Below are 14,864 nucleotides of genomic sequence, written 5' to 3'. Positions count from 1 at the left end.
AAATATGAGTCAAAGTGTAACACTGTTTCAAAAAAAGCAAACATCATTGTAGGATGTATTAGCAGGAGTGTTGTAAGCAAGACATGAGAAGTAATTCTTCTGCTCTACTCCGCGCTGATTAGGCCTCAGCTGGATTACTGTGTCCAGTTCTGGGCACCACATTTCAGGAAGGATGTGGACAAATTGGAGAGAATCTAGAGAAGAGCAACAAAAATGATTAAAGGTTTAGAAAACATGACCTATATGGGGAGATTGAAAAAATTGGGTTTGTTTAGTATGGAGAAGAGAAGACTGAAAGGGGACATAACAGTTTTCAAGTACGTAAAAGGTTGTTACAAGGAGGAGGAAGAAATTTTTTTTCTTAACTTCTGAGGTAGGACAAGAAGCAATGGGCTTAAACTGCAGCAAGGGCAGTTTAGGTTGGACATTAAGAAACACTTCCTAACTGTCAGGATGGTTAAGCACTGGAATACATTGCCTAGAGAAGTTGTGGAATCTCCATCATTGGAGATTTTTAAGAGCATGTTAGATAAAAACCTGTCAGGAATGGTCTAGATAATTAGCCCTGTCACGACTGCAGGGGACTGGACTAGATAACCTCTCAAGGTCCCTTCCAGTTCTATGGTTCTATGATCTTCATCACAACTAGAGCTGACTGGAGGATGACAATTCCATAGCACAGCAACTTCAAAGTTTTGAAAATTTGTTTTAATTTTGTACTGAACCAAATCAAAATCTTTCAAACACTTTAAGGAAATAGAATTATGTCAAAAAGTCCATATTTTTATTAAAAACTGAGCTTTTTTTAAGGTACAGGGAACTCCTGATGAGAGAGACTAACTTTCACATTTTCTAGTCTGGTGACATGGGCACTGGCCTGAGATGTGGGTGATCCAGGTTTGAGCCTTCTCTGCCTGACTCAGAGCAGTGCTTTTCATCCCAGATCACTCTGAATCAGACAGGGCAGGCTTGAAGTTGGGTCTCCCACATCCCAGGCCGGTGCCATGCCACCAAACTAGCGAGGGCAAGAGTTAGTCTGTCTCTGGTCACTTTGGACCAGAGAACCTTGGACCTAAAAAACCTTACCAGTAAAAACTTTAAAACTGATAATATTTTGGCTTTGATGAAATTTCATTTAGTTGGAAATGTTGTGACCAGCTGAAGTCACATCCTATTATGTAAAATAGTGGGGATATTGTTCAGCGATAGACACCTTTGCATTTAATTTGCCTGCATTTAATTTGCAGGTTAAATGACTTATGGTATGTACATGCCGATATGTGGAAATATAGCCCAATTTTGGCTGTCAGTGCATGGGGGCACAAGGAGGATAGGATATGGTGCAAGGAGCCTTAGCCTCTCCTTCATGTCCTGTGCAGAGGACAGCCACAGTATGGAAAGGGAGTGCAAACCCTGTGCTAGCTTGGAGTCAGCAGTAGCACTATCTAATCCAAAGAAGGATGAAGCTGGGGTAAACAGGCCTCACATCCACACTGATAAGCAGAGCTGGGCCAGCACGAGAGAGGAAATACATGATGGACCTTTTCAAAGTTTGAAGCTCCTGATGTAGTGTGCACAACCGGGGGCCCTTGGAGGAATTCTGGCAGAGTGTCTTCATCTACCGCTGTTATAGCACAATGACTCCTCATCCTCCCCATGATTTAGTCAAAGGACTGAAGCCTGATGAATGCCTTTGATGTCAATGGCAAGAATCCCATTGATTTAAGTGCCCTTTAATTTTGGCCTATAGTTTGTAATGAAACCTTCTGGAATGGTAGGTGCTATATGTAAATTATTGTCATTTAATATTGTACATCAATGTGTTGCTAACTTATTTTCATAGCACACTTAATAAATTAATAGCACCACATAGCCTCTGACCTGGCAAATAGTAGCACACAGGAGTAACTATGCAGATCAGTAGTACTATTGGAACTACTCATGCATATGTATTTGCAGGACCGGGACCCACGAATATAAAATTCCTGTTCATTCCACTTAAGAGTTAGGATTTAAATAGCCAAATTGGAGTCATTACAATCCCCCCATAGAACAATGTCTCTGTAGCATTCATTATTAGACATGGAAAAAAACATCAATTTTTTTCCACTTTATTTTTAACTAAGATTTTGTTAAAATGCTTATAATTACAAACATAAAACACAGTTTTTGTTCATAAAGATAAGCGGGTGCAATTCTGTTCCATTTCTTGAACAATATCAGTCTGACACTGGAACATAAATAACAATTCATCAACACTAGCCATTCTAGGGTCCTGATCCAGAGAACCCTTATGCATGTGCCTAATTTTACAGTGTATTGTGCTGCCAAAGTCAGTGGGACTACTGATGTCATAAAGTTAAGCATGTGGATAAGTGTTTGCAAGATGAGGGCCTCAATTCCCTGCTGGACAACGAGCAACTTATGATATATTAGAGGAAGAAACGATGAAAAATATCTGTTTCTGGTAGAATATTAAAAAACAATGAATAAATTGCTTCACAATTGATGGGAAATTGTCAGATGCACTTCATTTGCAGGACACGTTCATTTATAGTACTGGTTAAAAGATGGGGAAAAAATCACAATAAAAAAACCACCAAAATTCATCAGACAAATTAACTAAGCAAAACAATAATACATACCCCGTGGTGGAGGGCTGCCATCATTCTGATCCTCCACCTTTAAGATGTGAGGGGTAAGGGGCTGGCATTCAGAGGTCTTCCAGAAGTGTGTATTGCTACAGTCTGGCCCAGTCTCTCTGGATGGTCACCAGTCTGTTGTGTGTGGACACAAATGTTAAGTCCATGTGTTACTAAGCCAACTGGGTGTTGATTGAATCTAGTCATTGTTCCTAGCTCTGGTCTCTAGGGCATACACCCAGGCTCTAACCTCTTTTCTGAGCCTTCCTTAGGACATGGGACTCCACATTCCAGCCACCCCAGATCCTGGGACTACTGCCTCAGACCTCCCAGGCCTCCTGGTTGCTTGCACACATTCCCTCAGAGTTCTACCTAGCTATGGGCACTGTGGCTTCTAGTTTAGCCATCACAGGACAACATGGCAGAAAAGCAAAGAACACAGGCTTAGCAAAGAAATTTCTTAACCACAGTCACTTTACTCTTTAACAGCACTAAAGTGACAGATCTTTGCAAATTCATAAGTCTGAGATGCACTCTCCCCTAGATTGATCTCACCCCTTCTATGAGTCTGAGGTCCTGTCTGCATTTCAGGCTAGCCAGATTTCCTCTTCCTCCAGCAGTCTTCTTGCATGTGGTGATAGATGGCCCTACTCACAGAGAAGCCCTCTTTTATAAAGTCTTGCTTCCTTTTTGGCCATGTGCTCCATTGGTATGCTTATCCCTTCACCCCTCTGGGCTTTTGTGTAGAGAGTCCATTGTTCCTTGGCAATGGGCTGGTAACTGAAAGACCCTCAATGGCTCTAGATTGTTGTCTTGATGGATTCTTAGAGATCACATCTTTCCTGAGCAGGGTAGCTTACTAGAATACATTGCAATAAGCTTTCTTTGAGCCAGGTTAGACACAAGTTCATCATATAACAAAAAATGGATGTCCTAATCCAAAATGGAGGTGACAAATTGGAGTTCACAGTTTGACCCAGATATATCCCACGCTGTCACATGTACATTTTGGTTTGGGAAAAGGGGGTTGCAGATTTCTTTTGACTCTTCAATACATCAATTTTCAAACAATTCCTCTTTTTGTCTTTACCCTTATCTGGCTTTGAAATATGGGAAGTGAGCCAAGTAGAATGGAAGACAAAGTAAAGTCCCTGCCAAAATTTGGTTAACAAATTCTCAAGATTTATATTTTCAGGCTTTAGAAAAATAGCATCTGGGGAGATAGCTAGGACAACAAGTTTGGAAATGCTTGAAGGGGTCGCTATGTCCCAGAGCACCAGAAAGACTTGGTAGGGAGGATGCCTTTTATTATACTCTAAAAAGGGAATATTATGAATTTTAGGAGAGGGTTTGGCCTGTTCTTATTTTATCAAAATTTGTTTTTCTCCAGTTGGTGCCTAGTCCATAGCCTATTGAAAGCAACACAAGACTTTTTCCAGTAGATTCAATGTGTCTTAGATCAGGTTCAGCTGATGTAGCAAAATAACATGTTGGATATAAAGATTTCTTAAACTCTGCCAACATCTATACTATACTGAACATATGGGAGAGAATGATCCAAAGTGCATGCATAGATTACAGAGCAGAAAATCAATCTAATGAATCATTAACTTTATGCTTATCTTTATCCTTTACACCAGGAGTAGGCAACCTATGGCATGGCATGCGAGCTGATTTTCAGTGGCACTCACACTGCCTGGGTCCTGGCCACTGGTCCAAGGGGGCTCTGCATTTTAATTTAATTTTAAACGAAACTTCATAAACATTTTAAAAACCTTATTTATCTTACATACAACAATAGTTTAGTTATATATTATAAACTTATAGAAAGAGACCTTCTAAAAACATTAAATGTATTACTGGCATGCAAAACCTTAAATTAGAGTGAATAAATGAAGCTCTCGCACACCACTTCTGAAAGGATGCTGACTCCTGCTTTACACAAAACTTTTGGTCTTTATGTGGTATTTTTTTATACTTTAGTGAGGGTTATTGTCCTAATTTTCAGAAGAAGAGAACACCTATTTTGGTGCTTGAGTATGGATTTAGGCAACTTGCTTAAGGAATCCAAATTTTACCATTTTGGCCAAACATGAATAATTTTTCATTCTAATATATACTGTCAGTGATTTTTTTTTTGAAGAGACCCCCAATTCTTTGGCAAGAACATAAGTTTGAGGTTATGCCTAGAGAACATAATAAACACTCCCTTTTATGGGATGTGTATATAAACTGAAAGCAAAGTAAATAGCAATTTGTCACATACCCTTAAGATAACTGGGGCAAGACAGCATTTATAGCCCTCAGTCAAAAGCTACTTTGCTTCTGGGAACTCCCAGACTGAAATCATTACTAGTGCTCACACTGCACAGCACTCTCACCAGCTGCCAGTTCGGTGTTCTGATTGGAACAGCGTAACTTCTTTGGTCATTCCTGTATACATCTGCACCAGGTATTGTTCAAAAGGCCTGATTCTGTGACCATTGACTTCAGTGGTTAAAGATCTGCTCCATAAGGAGTATCTAGAATGCATTTCTACCACTAGCTGTTAAATCAAATGTGACTTTCTGACATAAGTACAGTAACTCCTCATTTAAAGCCGTCCCAGTTAATGTTGTTTCGTTGTTATGTTGCTGATCAGTTAGGGAACATGCTTGTTTAAAGTTTTGCAGTGCTCTCTTATAACATTGTTTGGCAGCTGGCTGCTTTGCCCACTGCTTGCAGGAAGAGCAGCCCATTGCAGCTAGTTGGTGGGGGCTTGGAACCATGGTGGACCGGCAGCGCCCCTATCAGCTTCCTGCTCTCCTAAGTTCCCTGTGCAGCAGCCACCCAGCAGGCGACCAATTGCCAGCAGTTCAGCTGTCCTCCCACCACTGACATGTGCTGCTCCTGCCCTCTGCCTTGGAGCTGCTCCTGGGAGCCTCCTGCTTGCTGTGCAGGGGAGTGGGGAAGAGGAAGGCTTATGTCAGGGTGTCCTGTCCCCACTACTCCTGCCCCCCCCACCCTGCTTACCCATTCTCCATATACAGCAGAGTGGGGCTCAGGATGGAGAGAGCTTGCTGGCCGCAGCTGCTGTCTCAACTTCCTGATCTTTTTAAAGGCAATGTACTTAGAGTGGGGTCAGCGTAATTAAAGGGGCAATGTGCATCTCTCTTTCTCTCCCACACGCAGGGTGTGTTTCTCTGTCTCTGTCTGCCATGCTGTCTCCCCTCCTTCCATTTGTGCTGCCTTGTAGAGTATGAGGCTACATTAACAACAGCATGTTAACCCTTGAGGGCTCAGCTGAATGCTATTCTATCATTTAGCAGTAAGACATTCTCTGGGAAATATCGCACCCTCTTCCATCCTCTAACTTCACCATCTCCACCAAGCTTCACAATCATCATTGGTGTGTACAATATTAAATTGTTTAAAACTTATACTGTATGTGTGTGTGTCTATATATATATATATATATATATATATATATATATTTCCTTGGGACCTAACCTCCCTCACCCCATTTACATTAATTCTTATGGGGAAATCGGATTTTCTTCACATCATTTTGCTTAAAGTCGCATTTTTCAGGAACATAACTACAACGTTAAGTGAGGAGTTTACTGTATGAATTCTAGAATGTTGCAGAGTGCAAACTCTACAGGGGTGTGATTTTTAAAACTGAATGTATACATAGTTGAGTCTTGTGAATTTTTTTCACTTTTGTAACTTTACATTTTTCCCCCTAGAAAAATGTGGAACATACACTCCCAACATGAGACCAGTGTATCCAACAAAAACGTTCCCCAATCACTACACCATTGTTACAGTAAGAACTTCTTTGTTTTTCTCTCTAGAAGATAGATTGTTCTGAATGTAATCAATTCTGGGGGAAATAGGATTTGTGGATAATAAAACCCAACAAGAACAATACTTCAGATTTCCCACAGGACTATAAAAATATAGATTCCACACTTCTTTTCTCTTCATGCTAAGATCTGGCTTAATGTGTGACAATCACTATATAAAGACTACTTATGCCTGGTTAGATTAACTTAATCCTGATAATTAATTAAAAAAAGTATCTAATACCAGGTGTAAGAATTCCTGTGGCATTATAAATTGGTATTTATACTTCTTCACTTTGTGCATTGGTATGAATCTGGCATAATCCGCTGAATCACAGTTTTGGCCAGTGGGGTGGAAGCAAGCTAGGTTCTTTTCTCATTCCTTTTCTTTGGGAAGATATGTGCCTTATGCCCCACCCATGGAACAGAAATTGTAACATTAAGTAGTCATAGATGAGGTCTGAAATGGAACCAGCAATCTGAAAATCTCTTGAGTTTTGAAGGTATGAGGAGATATAAGGCTGTCTAGGATTCAAATCTGATTCAGAAGCAGCCCAAGGGTGGAAGGTGTCACAAACAGCTGATCTCTAAGGTTTCTCTCATCTTGAATATACACAAGAGAAAATAAACCAATTAAAAAAAAAGCTTCCAAAAGTGGATTGTGTCTTACTGCCTTCTATGATCTATCAGCAGACTCCCATGAGCTTCATGGTCAAAGAGTTTAGAACTCAAATTAAGACTGATGGAATCACAGCCTCACTTCCTTCTGCTTCTGACTCATCAGTGCTGCTGCCTCTTTGAGTGGCATGACAGTGGATGCTGTTATGTGCACAGTCTCTGGATCTCTACTTATTTTTTAAAAAGTTGCTCCCTTCCCCCCAAGACACACACTCCCAAATTTGAAGAGGTGACTTGATAGAGTTTTGCTCTGCCACCATGTAATGGGGTCTCCCTTAACCTGGCATCAGACTATCCTCTGCCTCAGTTCTCCCACTCTTATGAAAGCTGGAGAACTAACTCTCCAAATAGTGTGTAAATAAAGCTCCCCACTGTCACTATTCCATTCCTTTTTTTGAGGCATGTATTTATTCAATCACAAACATAGTTCAGCATCAATCAAAATAGGTAAACCAGGCACACAGCAGGTATCCCCAGCCTCGTCTTTCACCTAGCTGGAGTCGTAAGCACCCTTCCAGCTCCTTTCCCTGTCACAGGGTCTCCTCAGAAGCCTCCCTACTCCTTGAAGCTCCCCACGCCCCACCATTGAGCTACTTGTAGGTCTGTTATCTTATGGAGGCATCTAACAACAGGTGGGGATCCGCCCAACTACTTCATGAAGGCCATCCTATTCTGTGGCAAACCGGCTGTGCTACTCTTAAGATGTCAGGCTAAGGTTATGCCATCCATTTAGGCTCTGTTTTTCCTAAATGCCTCTAAAAGAGAATAAAAGAAAACTAGAGCAAGTAGGCTGTAAATTCAGCCAGAAGAGGTCAAGCCAAATTCAGACTTAGTGTAAGTCAATAGACTTGCATCCACTTACCCAAAGTCTGAAAAATACAGCATTACCTTTCAGAAGTGTCAGTCTGTATTTGATCTTTGTAGCAGTGAAATGTGACCCTGTTAGAACATTCTGTGACTTGTGGCATTTATAGTGACATGTACATAAGGATTTCTATAAAAAGGATTTTCTTTTTTATATAATGATGCAATCTTAACTGTAGGGGCTGTATCCAGAATCCCATGGTATAATTGATAACAAGATCTACGACCCCCATAGAAATGTTTCCTTCACACTTAAAAATGCAGAGAAGTTTAATCCGCAGTGGTACCAAGGACAGCCTGTAAGTATTAATAACTAATATGCTGCTATGAGACACAAGAGATAGTGGTTATGTTGTTTAGTTATTTCTCAGGAAAATAATGTTACTGAGAAACAGTGTTACAGAGAAAATAACGAGGAGTCCTTGTGGCACCTTAGAGACTAACCAATTTATTTGGGCATAAGCTTTCGTGGGCCAGAACCCAGACTGGGAGTGGTTGGGTCATTACAAAACCTAACCTTAATTTCCCCAATACTAATTTCTCCCTATTGTTACTCACACCTTCCTGTCAACTGTCTGTAATGGGCCACTCTCTTACCACTTCAAAAGTTTTTTCCTCCCTTGGTATCCTGCTATTAATTGATTTATCTCATTAGACTGACCTCACACTTGGTAAAGCAACCCCCATCCTTTCATGTATTTATATCTGCTCCTGTATTTTTCACTTCATGCATCTGATGAAGTGGGTTCTAGCCCACGAAAGCTTATGCCCAAATAAATTTGTTAGTCTCTAAGGTGCCACAAGAACGTCTCGTTGTTTTTGCTGATACAGACTAACATGGCTACCACTCTGAAAAAAGTTACAGAGAGCATTTCCAAGGTAGCCAAGAAGCTGTCACTCAGCGTAACTACATGATTACATTGTTGCAGCTGTAAAATGGATTTGAAATAGTTTACATGTAAACTGCAATAATGAAAAAAAAGGTGGCAGGATTTTTGTTAATTATCTTATTTATATTATTTTTATGGCAATTACCCCAGTTTAGAACATTTTAATTATTCATTTTCTGCCTCCTCTCCAGCCCCCCTCCAAAAAGTATAATTCTGTAGAATGGTTCCAGTCCAGGGTCCCTGTGGATACTAGTTGGGACTGTACCAAGATGCCTTTCCCAATTCCTCGAATACCCAGAGCTTGAAAAGTCATCTAGCATTTTCACACACTCTAGCTGCAGTGACCCAAAGATCCCCACCCTTCCTCCTCTTCTCTTTTCTGCCTGGGAAATAATTCATTAGAAAGAACTAAAACTAACAGTTTGTGTGTGTTTTTGCCTTTCTTTTTTCCATTTCTCTGGCTTTTGTGTCTGTCTCTCACTCTTCTCTCTCCATCCTCTATCTCTTGCCATTTCTTCCTCCCCTCCAGCCTACACTGCTCATCACTAGGTCTCCCATTTACCATCTTCTCCCAACTTCGTTTCAGCTTCCTCTTTTCACCCAACTTGCCATATTATTGCCAACCTAAATATTCAAAAATCATGAGTTGGGCCTCAAAAAATCATGATCTTGGCTTAAAAATCATGAGGTTTTTTAAAAAAATACATTTTTGGTTCTTGTTATTTGCCTTTTGGGTTTTGAACCTTTAGGTTATTCTCAGGTCACCTTTTCAAGCTTTTCTCCACAACCATGAATGCTAGAACTTGTTTTTTTTAAATAAAGTGGAAATTCTCATGAAATAACAGAACTCCAGGAGCTGGGGATTTATGACAAACACTAAATAATTATACTTGTCCTCATTCCACAGATCTGGCTGACAGCTATGCATCAAGGTCTAAAAGCTGGTACATTCTTCTGGCCTGGATCAGATGTGAGAATTAATGGAACTTTTCCAGACTTGTATAGAAAGTACAATGGGTATGTAAAACATCGTGTGTGTGTGTGTGTGTGTGTGTGTGTGTGTGTGTGTGTGTGTGTGTGTGTGTGTGTGTTCCTTCGGTAGAGCAATAAATTAGGGGAGAGGTAATCAATTATTTTATGTCAAGGTACAAATGTCTTGGTCATGGTCCAGACTCCAGAGAAAATAATACAAAAATAATAACGATAATGATAATAGTAAATAAAAAGATTTCAAAGTCTGTTCAAAAGCATCTGGCGGTCCAGAGTTGGCTCGTGGTCTGCCTATTGACTACCCTTGAATTAGGGTGTATGTGTGTGAGAGAAATAAAATATGTAGGGTTGGTTCTGCTTCCTTTCCTAGCTTGGATCAGCTTTCACAAAATGATAGAAAACAGACAGAGGATAAATATCTTCCTGCTTACTAATATAGTCCTGCACATTGTGAAAAAGCAGAATCCCACTAGTCAGAGCCTGCATTTTCCATGATGCATGTTGTGTAACTGGCTGAAGAACCTATTATGCTATAACATGGTATGGAAAAGTCTGTTTATAGGAGAGGTATGCAAAAGATTTGCCATTTGAATCTGGTGATGCTTTGATGTCTTCTATTTACACTTGGTGCAAATATTTCACAAATACCTAGACTCTAACGTTGATCACTCAATCTGAGCTCTTCTCTTACATGAAGTGGGAAAATCTTTACATGATATTGTCTATGTACTTGAAAAACTCTATGTAATGAGGTAGTTATGGGAGACATTTCGCTGTCAAATTGACCTTATTGCAAGTTTTCAAGGTATTTCACAGTAAGGCAGTAGCCTTCATTGTCAACTGTTAATCCTACCTATGAATAAACATTTCTCTGCAGTGGAAAAATTATGTGCATTTGAGGATCATCATTAATAATATCAAACTCTTCCCTGAGGTCCTCAATCTCCTCCTTCTCAGGTCCTATTTTTCTTGTCACATAGATTCTGATTGTTGGTTGCTTGTGGGACATTCTACACGTTTCTCCAGCTAGCTGAACAGGATCACTTGGAAATGCATTGTGTTGTTCAAGCTACAACTGTCATCAGCAATAAGTGGTGCTGCCTCAGTAACATATAGGCTGTTTTTAGTGAGTGTATACTAATCTATGATTCAGTCTACTTCAGAGTTTTGATTCCAGATTTTACCTATGTAAGGTCATTATAAACTTGGCATCTTGGCTCACATTATAAACACCAGGATGGTTTTAATAATACAGTATATGGGACAAATCCTTCTCCCCTTATGTGAGCATGCCTGGTGAAATCAGTAGGACTGCTTGTATGAGGAAGGCAGGCAAGAGTTAGGGCCTTATCCAAACTCATGGAAGTTGGAGACTCCTGTTGACTTCAATGGGCTTTAGATCAGACCCTTAGCCTTGTATTTGTAAAATTTGCCATCATTGTAGTACTCCAAATAATTAATCTAGATATATTTAATGAATATCCAACTTTAATGTTGCCAAGTGATTTCAATGATGTTTGTTGAAATGAAGATGTTTCGTAATTCACGTGAACATAATTTTCAGTTCTTTGAAATACAGTTGCTATTGTATTGTTCTGATACAGTTCAATCCCATTTGAAGAAAGGGTGATAGCTATTCTTCATTGGCTGCAGTTACCTAAAGAAGAAAGGTAAGTATTAAATTTCAAATGTAAAGCTCCTGTTTCCAGTGTTAGAATAATGAAATAATAATTATTAACAAATACAATGCAATGTAAATGTTGTTTATATTTAATATAATACCCTGTGTGCATTATTTCAATAACTTCACAAAAACATAAGAACAGCCATACTGGGTCAGACCAATGGTCCATCTGTCTCTGTATCCTGTCTTCTGACAATGGCAATGCCAGATGCTTCTGAGGAAATTAACAGAACAGGGCAATTATCAAGTGATCCATCCCCTGTTATCCAGTCCCAGAATCTGGAAGTCCAAGGTTTATGGGACTGCTTCGCTGACTATCTTGGCTAATAGCCATTGATGGACCTATCTAATTCTAATTATCTAATTCTTTTTTGAACCCAGTTATACTTTTTGTCTTCGCAACATCCCCGACAATGATTTCCATAGGTTTACTGTGCATTGTGTGAAGAAATAGTTCCTTTTTGTTTGCTTTAAACCCATTGCTTATTAATTTCATTGTATTATGTGAAGGAGTAAATAACATTTCCTTATTCAGTTTCTCCACACGAGTCATGATTTTATAGACCTCTGTCATATCCCCCCTTAGTCATCTCTTTTCCAAGCTGAAAAGTCCAAGTCTTTTTAATCTCTCCTCATATGCAAGCTAATCCATACCCCTAGTCATTTTTGTTGCCCTTCTTCATACTTATTCCATTTCTAATATATCCTTTTTGAAAGTGGGTGACCAGAACTGCACAAAGTATTCCAGGTGTGGGCATACCATGAATTTATGTAGTGGCATTGTGATATTTTCTGTCTTATTATTTATCCCTTGCCTAATGGTTCCTAACATTTTGTTAACTTTTTGGACTGCCATTGCACATTGCGGATGTTTTCAGAGATCTGTCTATAATGACTCCAAGATCTCTTTCTTGTGTGGTACCAGCTAATTTAGATCCCATCATTTTTATATGGATAGTTGGGATTATGTTCTCCCATGTGCATTACTTTGCATTTATCAACATTGAATTTCATCTGCCATTTTGCTGCCCAGTCACTCAGTTTTATGAGATCTCTTTGTAACTCTCGCAGTCTGCTTTGGACTTAACTATCTTGAGTGATTTTGTATTGTTTGCAAATTTTACCACCTTTTCCCAGATCATTTACGATCAACAAATTAGTTGTTTCAAGTCTGTTTCTAAGCAAATTGTCCATTTCTTTCCCTTCTTTTAAAATGTTTCCTCACTAAATGATGCACAGTTGTTTCTATTACTTAATATCCATTGTTGAATTATAATTTTTTCTGGACTATTTTTCAATGTGTATGTAAAATATTACATTTTTGGTGCTGTTTGATATAGACCACACTTTTACACTCTGTATTTAGAAGAACCAGATTCCTCTGGCCATAATTTTGGACCAGTCAGCAGTGGAGTAAGTAGACAGTTTTGTTTTAAAGCTGTGTATTGAGTTAGTGATGAGGCTTTGTATAGCATGTTAAATTAACACCTATAAACTGGAGCACTTATCTGCAGTGTATTTACTAGAACAAGGACTTTGTGGGAGGGTGAACATGACCTAACATACATAATAAAAGGGCATTTAATAAATGTGCTGTTTTCAATGCTAACAAATTAGGTACTATCTTTTATTTATCATTTAAAATTGCAAATGCAGATGAAGTTGTAAATGGTGAATCTTTTGTTCCCTCTCCCCTTCCCCCACTCATCATATGCTAGTTCTCCCTTTTGACAAAAAATACTAGAAAGTTTTGAAAAGGGAAAAAAAAAGTTTTTCCTGAACATTATCAGTTTAGGGGAAAAAAAAACTTTTCATATTTTAAAAAAAGTGGATAGGGAGAGGTGGGGTGAATGAAACATTTAAACCAGCTCTAATCTTAGTCCACTTCTGTGGATGGCTATTCACATTGTAACTGGCATGGTTGCTGGCTGTCTCAGACTACAGTTAGGTGGATATGAATGATATCTCCCTCCATGTCAGATTTTGGCATGGGGGGGTGTTCTTGACCTTTTTCTTTCTGAGGCCCCAACCCCAACATGCTATAAAAACTCGATAGCTCCACCTGTGCCACAGCAAATGTTTTTCTGCATATAAAAGCCAGGGCCAGCACTAGGGGGTACCAAGCAGGGCAACTGCCTATGGGCCCCATGCCACAGGATCCACCACAAAGCTACATTGCTCAGGCTTTTGCTTCCACCCTGGGTGGCAAAGCTCAGGCCCCAGGCTTCAGCTCCATCGGTGGGGCTTTGACTTTCTCCCCTGGGCCCTAGCAAGTCTAATGCTGGCCCTGCTTGGCGGTCCTCCTGAAATATGCTCATGGCCCGCAGGGGGCCCTGGACCCTTGATTGAGAACCACTGGCATAGAGGAAGCAGATATTACCACTGTCTGTGCTGTACCCATTCAGTAAATAAAGAGAAGCCTTCGTTTTCCAGGATGGGTCTATATTACATCCTTCAGTAAATGCACTTACAAAAACAAGAAGAGGTGGAAGGGGAAAAAGTCTATTCAGTGATTTGGGAACATTAGAGAATGGTACAACTTGAACTCAGGAAAAGTTTTGGCATCTATAACTGACTTTTCCAGATTTCACTGTAGCTATTAAGAGCAAGAGGCTTTCAGTTTCTCTTGTGGGGGGCTTTCACTGAACACTGCTTCTGCAATAATACTGAAAGATCAGTGTAGTTCTTTAGCTGATTAACTGCCAACGAGAGCTCGACAGTGGTGTCTCTGTTGCCCCTCTCCCCTTCCCCACTTCTTAGGTAATATAAAACTCAGTTATAATGATCTTTGGTGAATAAATAAAACATAGGTTACATATGTCAAAAACACTTTGAAGAATAAAAACCGCTGTAAGGACATCTGAGTAGCTCTGTAAGAGCCTCATTCTGCAACCTTTACTCACACTGAGTAGAATTACTTATGCAAGTAGTCCCATCAAATAATGTAACTAGCTGATTATAAATATTAATTGCTCATATTGATTACTTATGCATCTAAATTATTCTTGCAAGTAGTCCCACAGAGTCCACTGTCACTAAGTACTAAACGTGAAAAAGGGTGAAGAATTGAGCTATAGGATGCCATTTCTTTTGGTTTAAAAATAAATTTTAATTAATTAATTAAGACCCCAAGTCACTAGTCCATCCTTATGTTCCCAGTTAAAATGACCCAAATGACAGAAGTATATAATGTATATGAAGATGAAACTGATTGGACTAGCTTTTTATAAGAAATTCTAATTTTAAACAAATAGCTCATACTTAACCTGAAGTGAAAACTTGGGTCTGA

At 39.5% G+C, this 14,864-nt stretch overlaps 1 protein-coding gene across 5 annotated transcripts in view; it reads left to right on the top strand.

Annotated features, from left to right (window-relative positions):
* ENPP1 (ectonucleotide pyrophosphatase/phosphodiesterase 1) overlaps window positions 1–14,864 on the top strand; it is a 75,266-nt gene that overhangs the window by 39,562 nt on the left and 20,840 nt on the right. For all 5 annotated transcript variants that reach the window (XM_050949535.1, XM_050949534.1, XM_050949532.1 and 2 more), the window contains 5 exons: window positions 6,371–6,450; window positions 8,191–8,310; window positions 9,809–9,918; window positions 11,496–11,561; window positions 12,916–12,988. In XM_050949535.1, the coding sequence (XP_050805492.1) occupies window positions 6,371–6,450; window positions 8,191–8,310; window positions 9,809–9,918; window positions 11,496–11,561; window positions 12,916–12,988 (449 nt within the window). The remainder of the gene's footprint in view (window positions 1–6,370; window positions 6,451–8,190; window positions 8,311–9,808; window positions 9,919–11,495; window positions 11,562–12,915; window positions 12,989–14,864) is intronic.

Source organism: Gopherus flavomarginatus, chromosome 4, assembly GCF_025201925.1.
Source record: "Gopherus flavomarginatus isolate rGopFla2 chromosome 4, rGopFla2.mat.asm, whole genome shotgun sequence".
Taxonomy (NCBI): Eukaryota; Metazoa; Chordata; order Testudines; family Testudinidae; genus Gopherus; species Gopherus flavomarginatus.
Note: the sequence above shows the minus strand (reverse complement) of the source record. Positions and strands in the feature narration are given on the sequence as shown.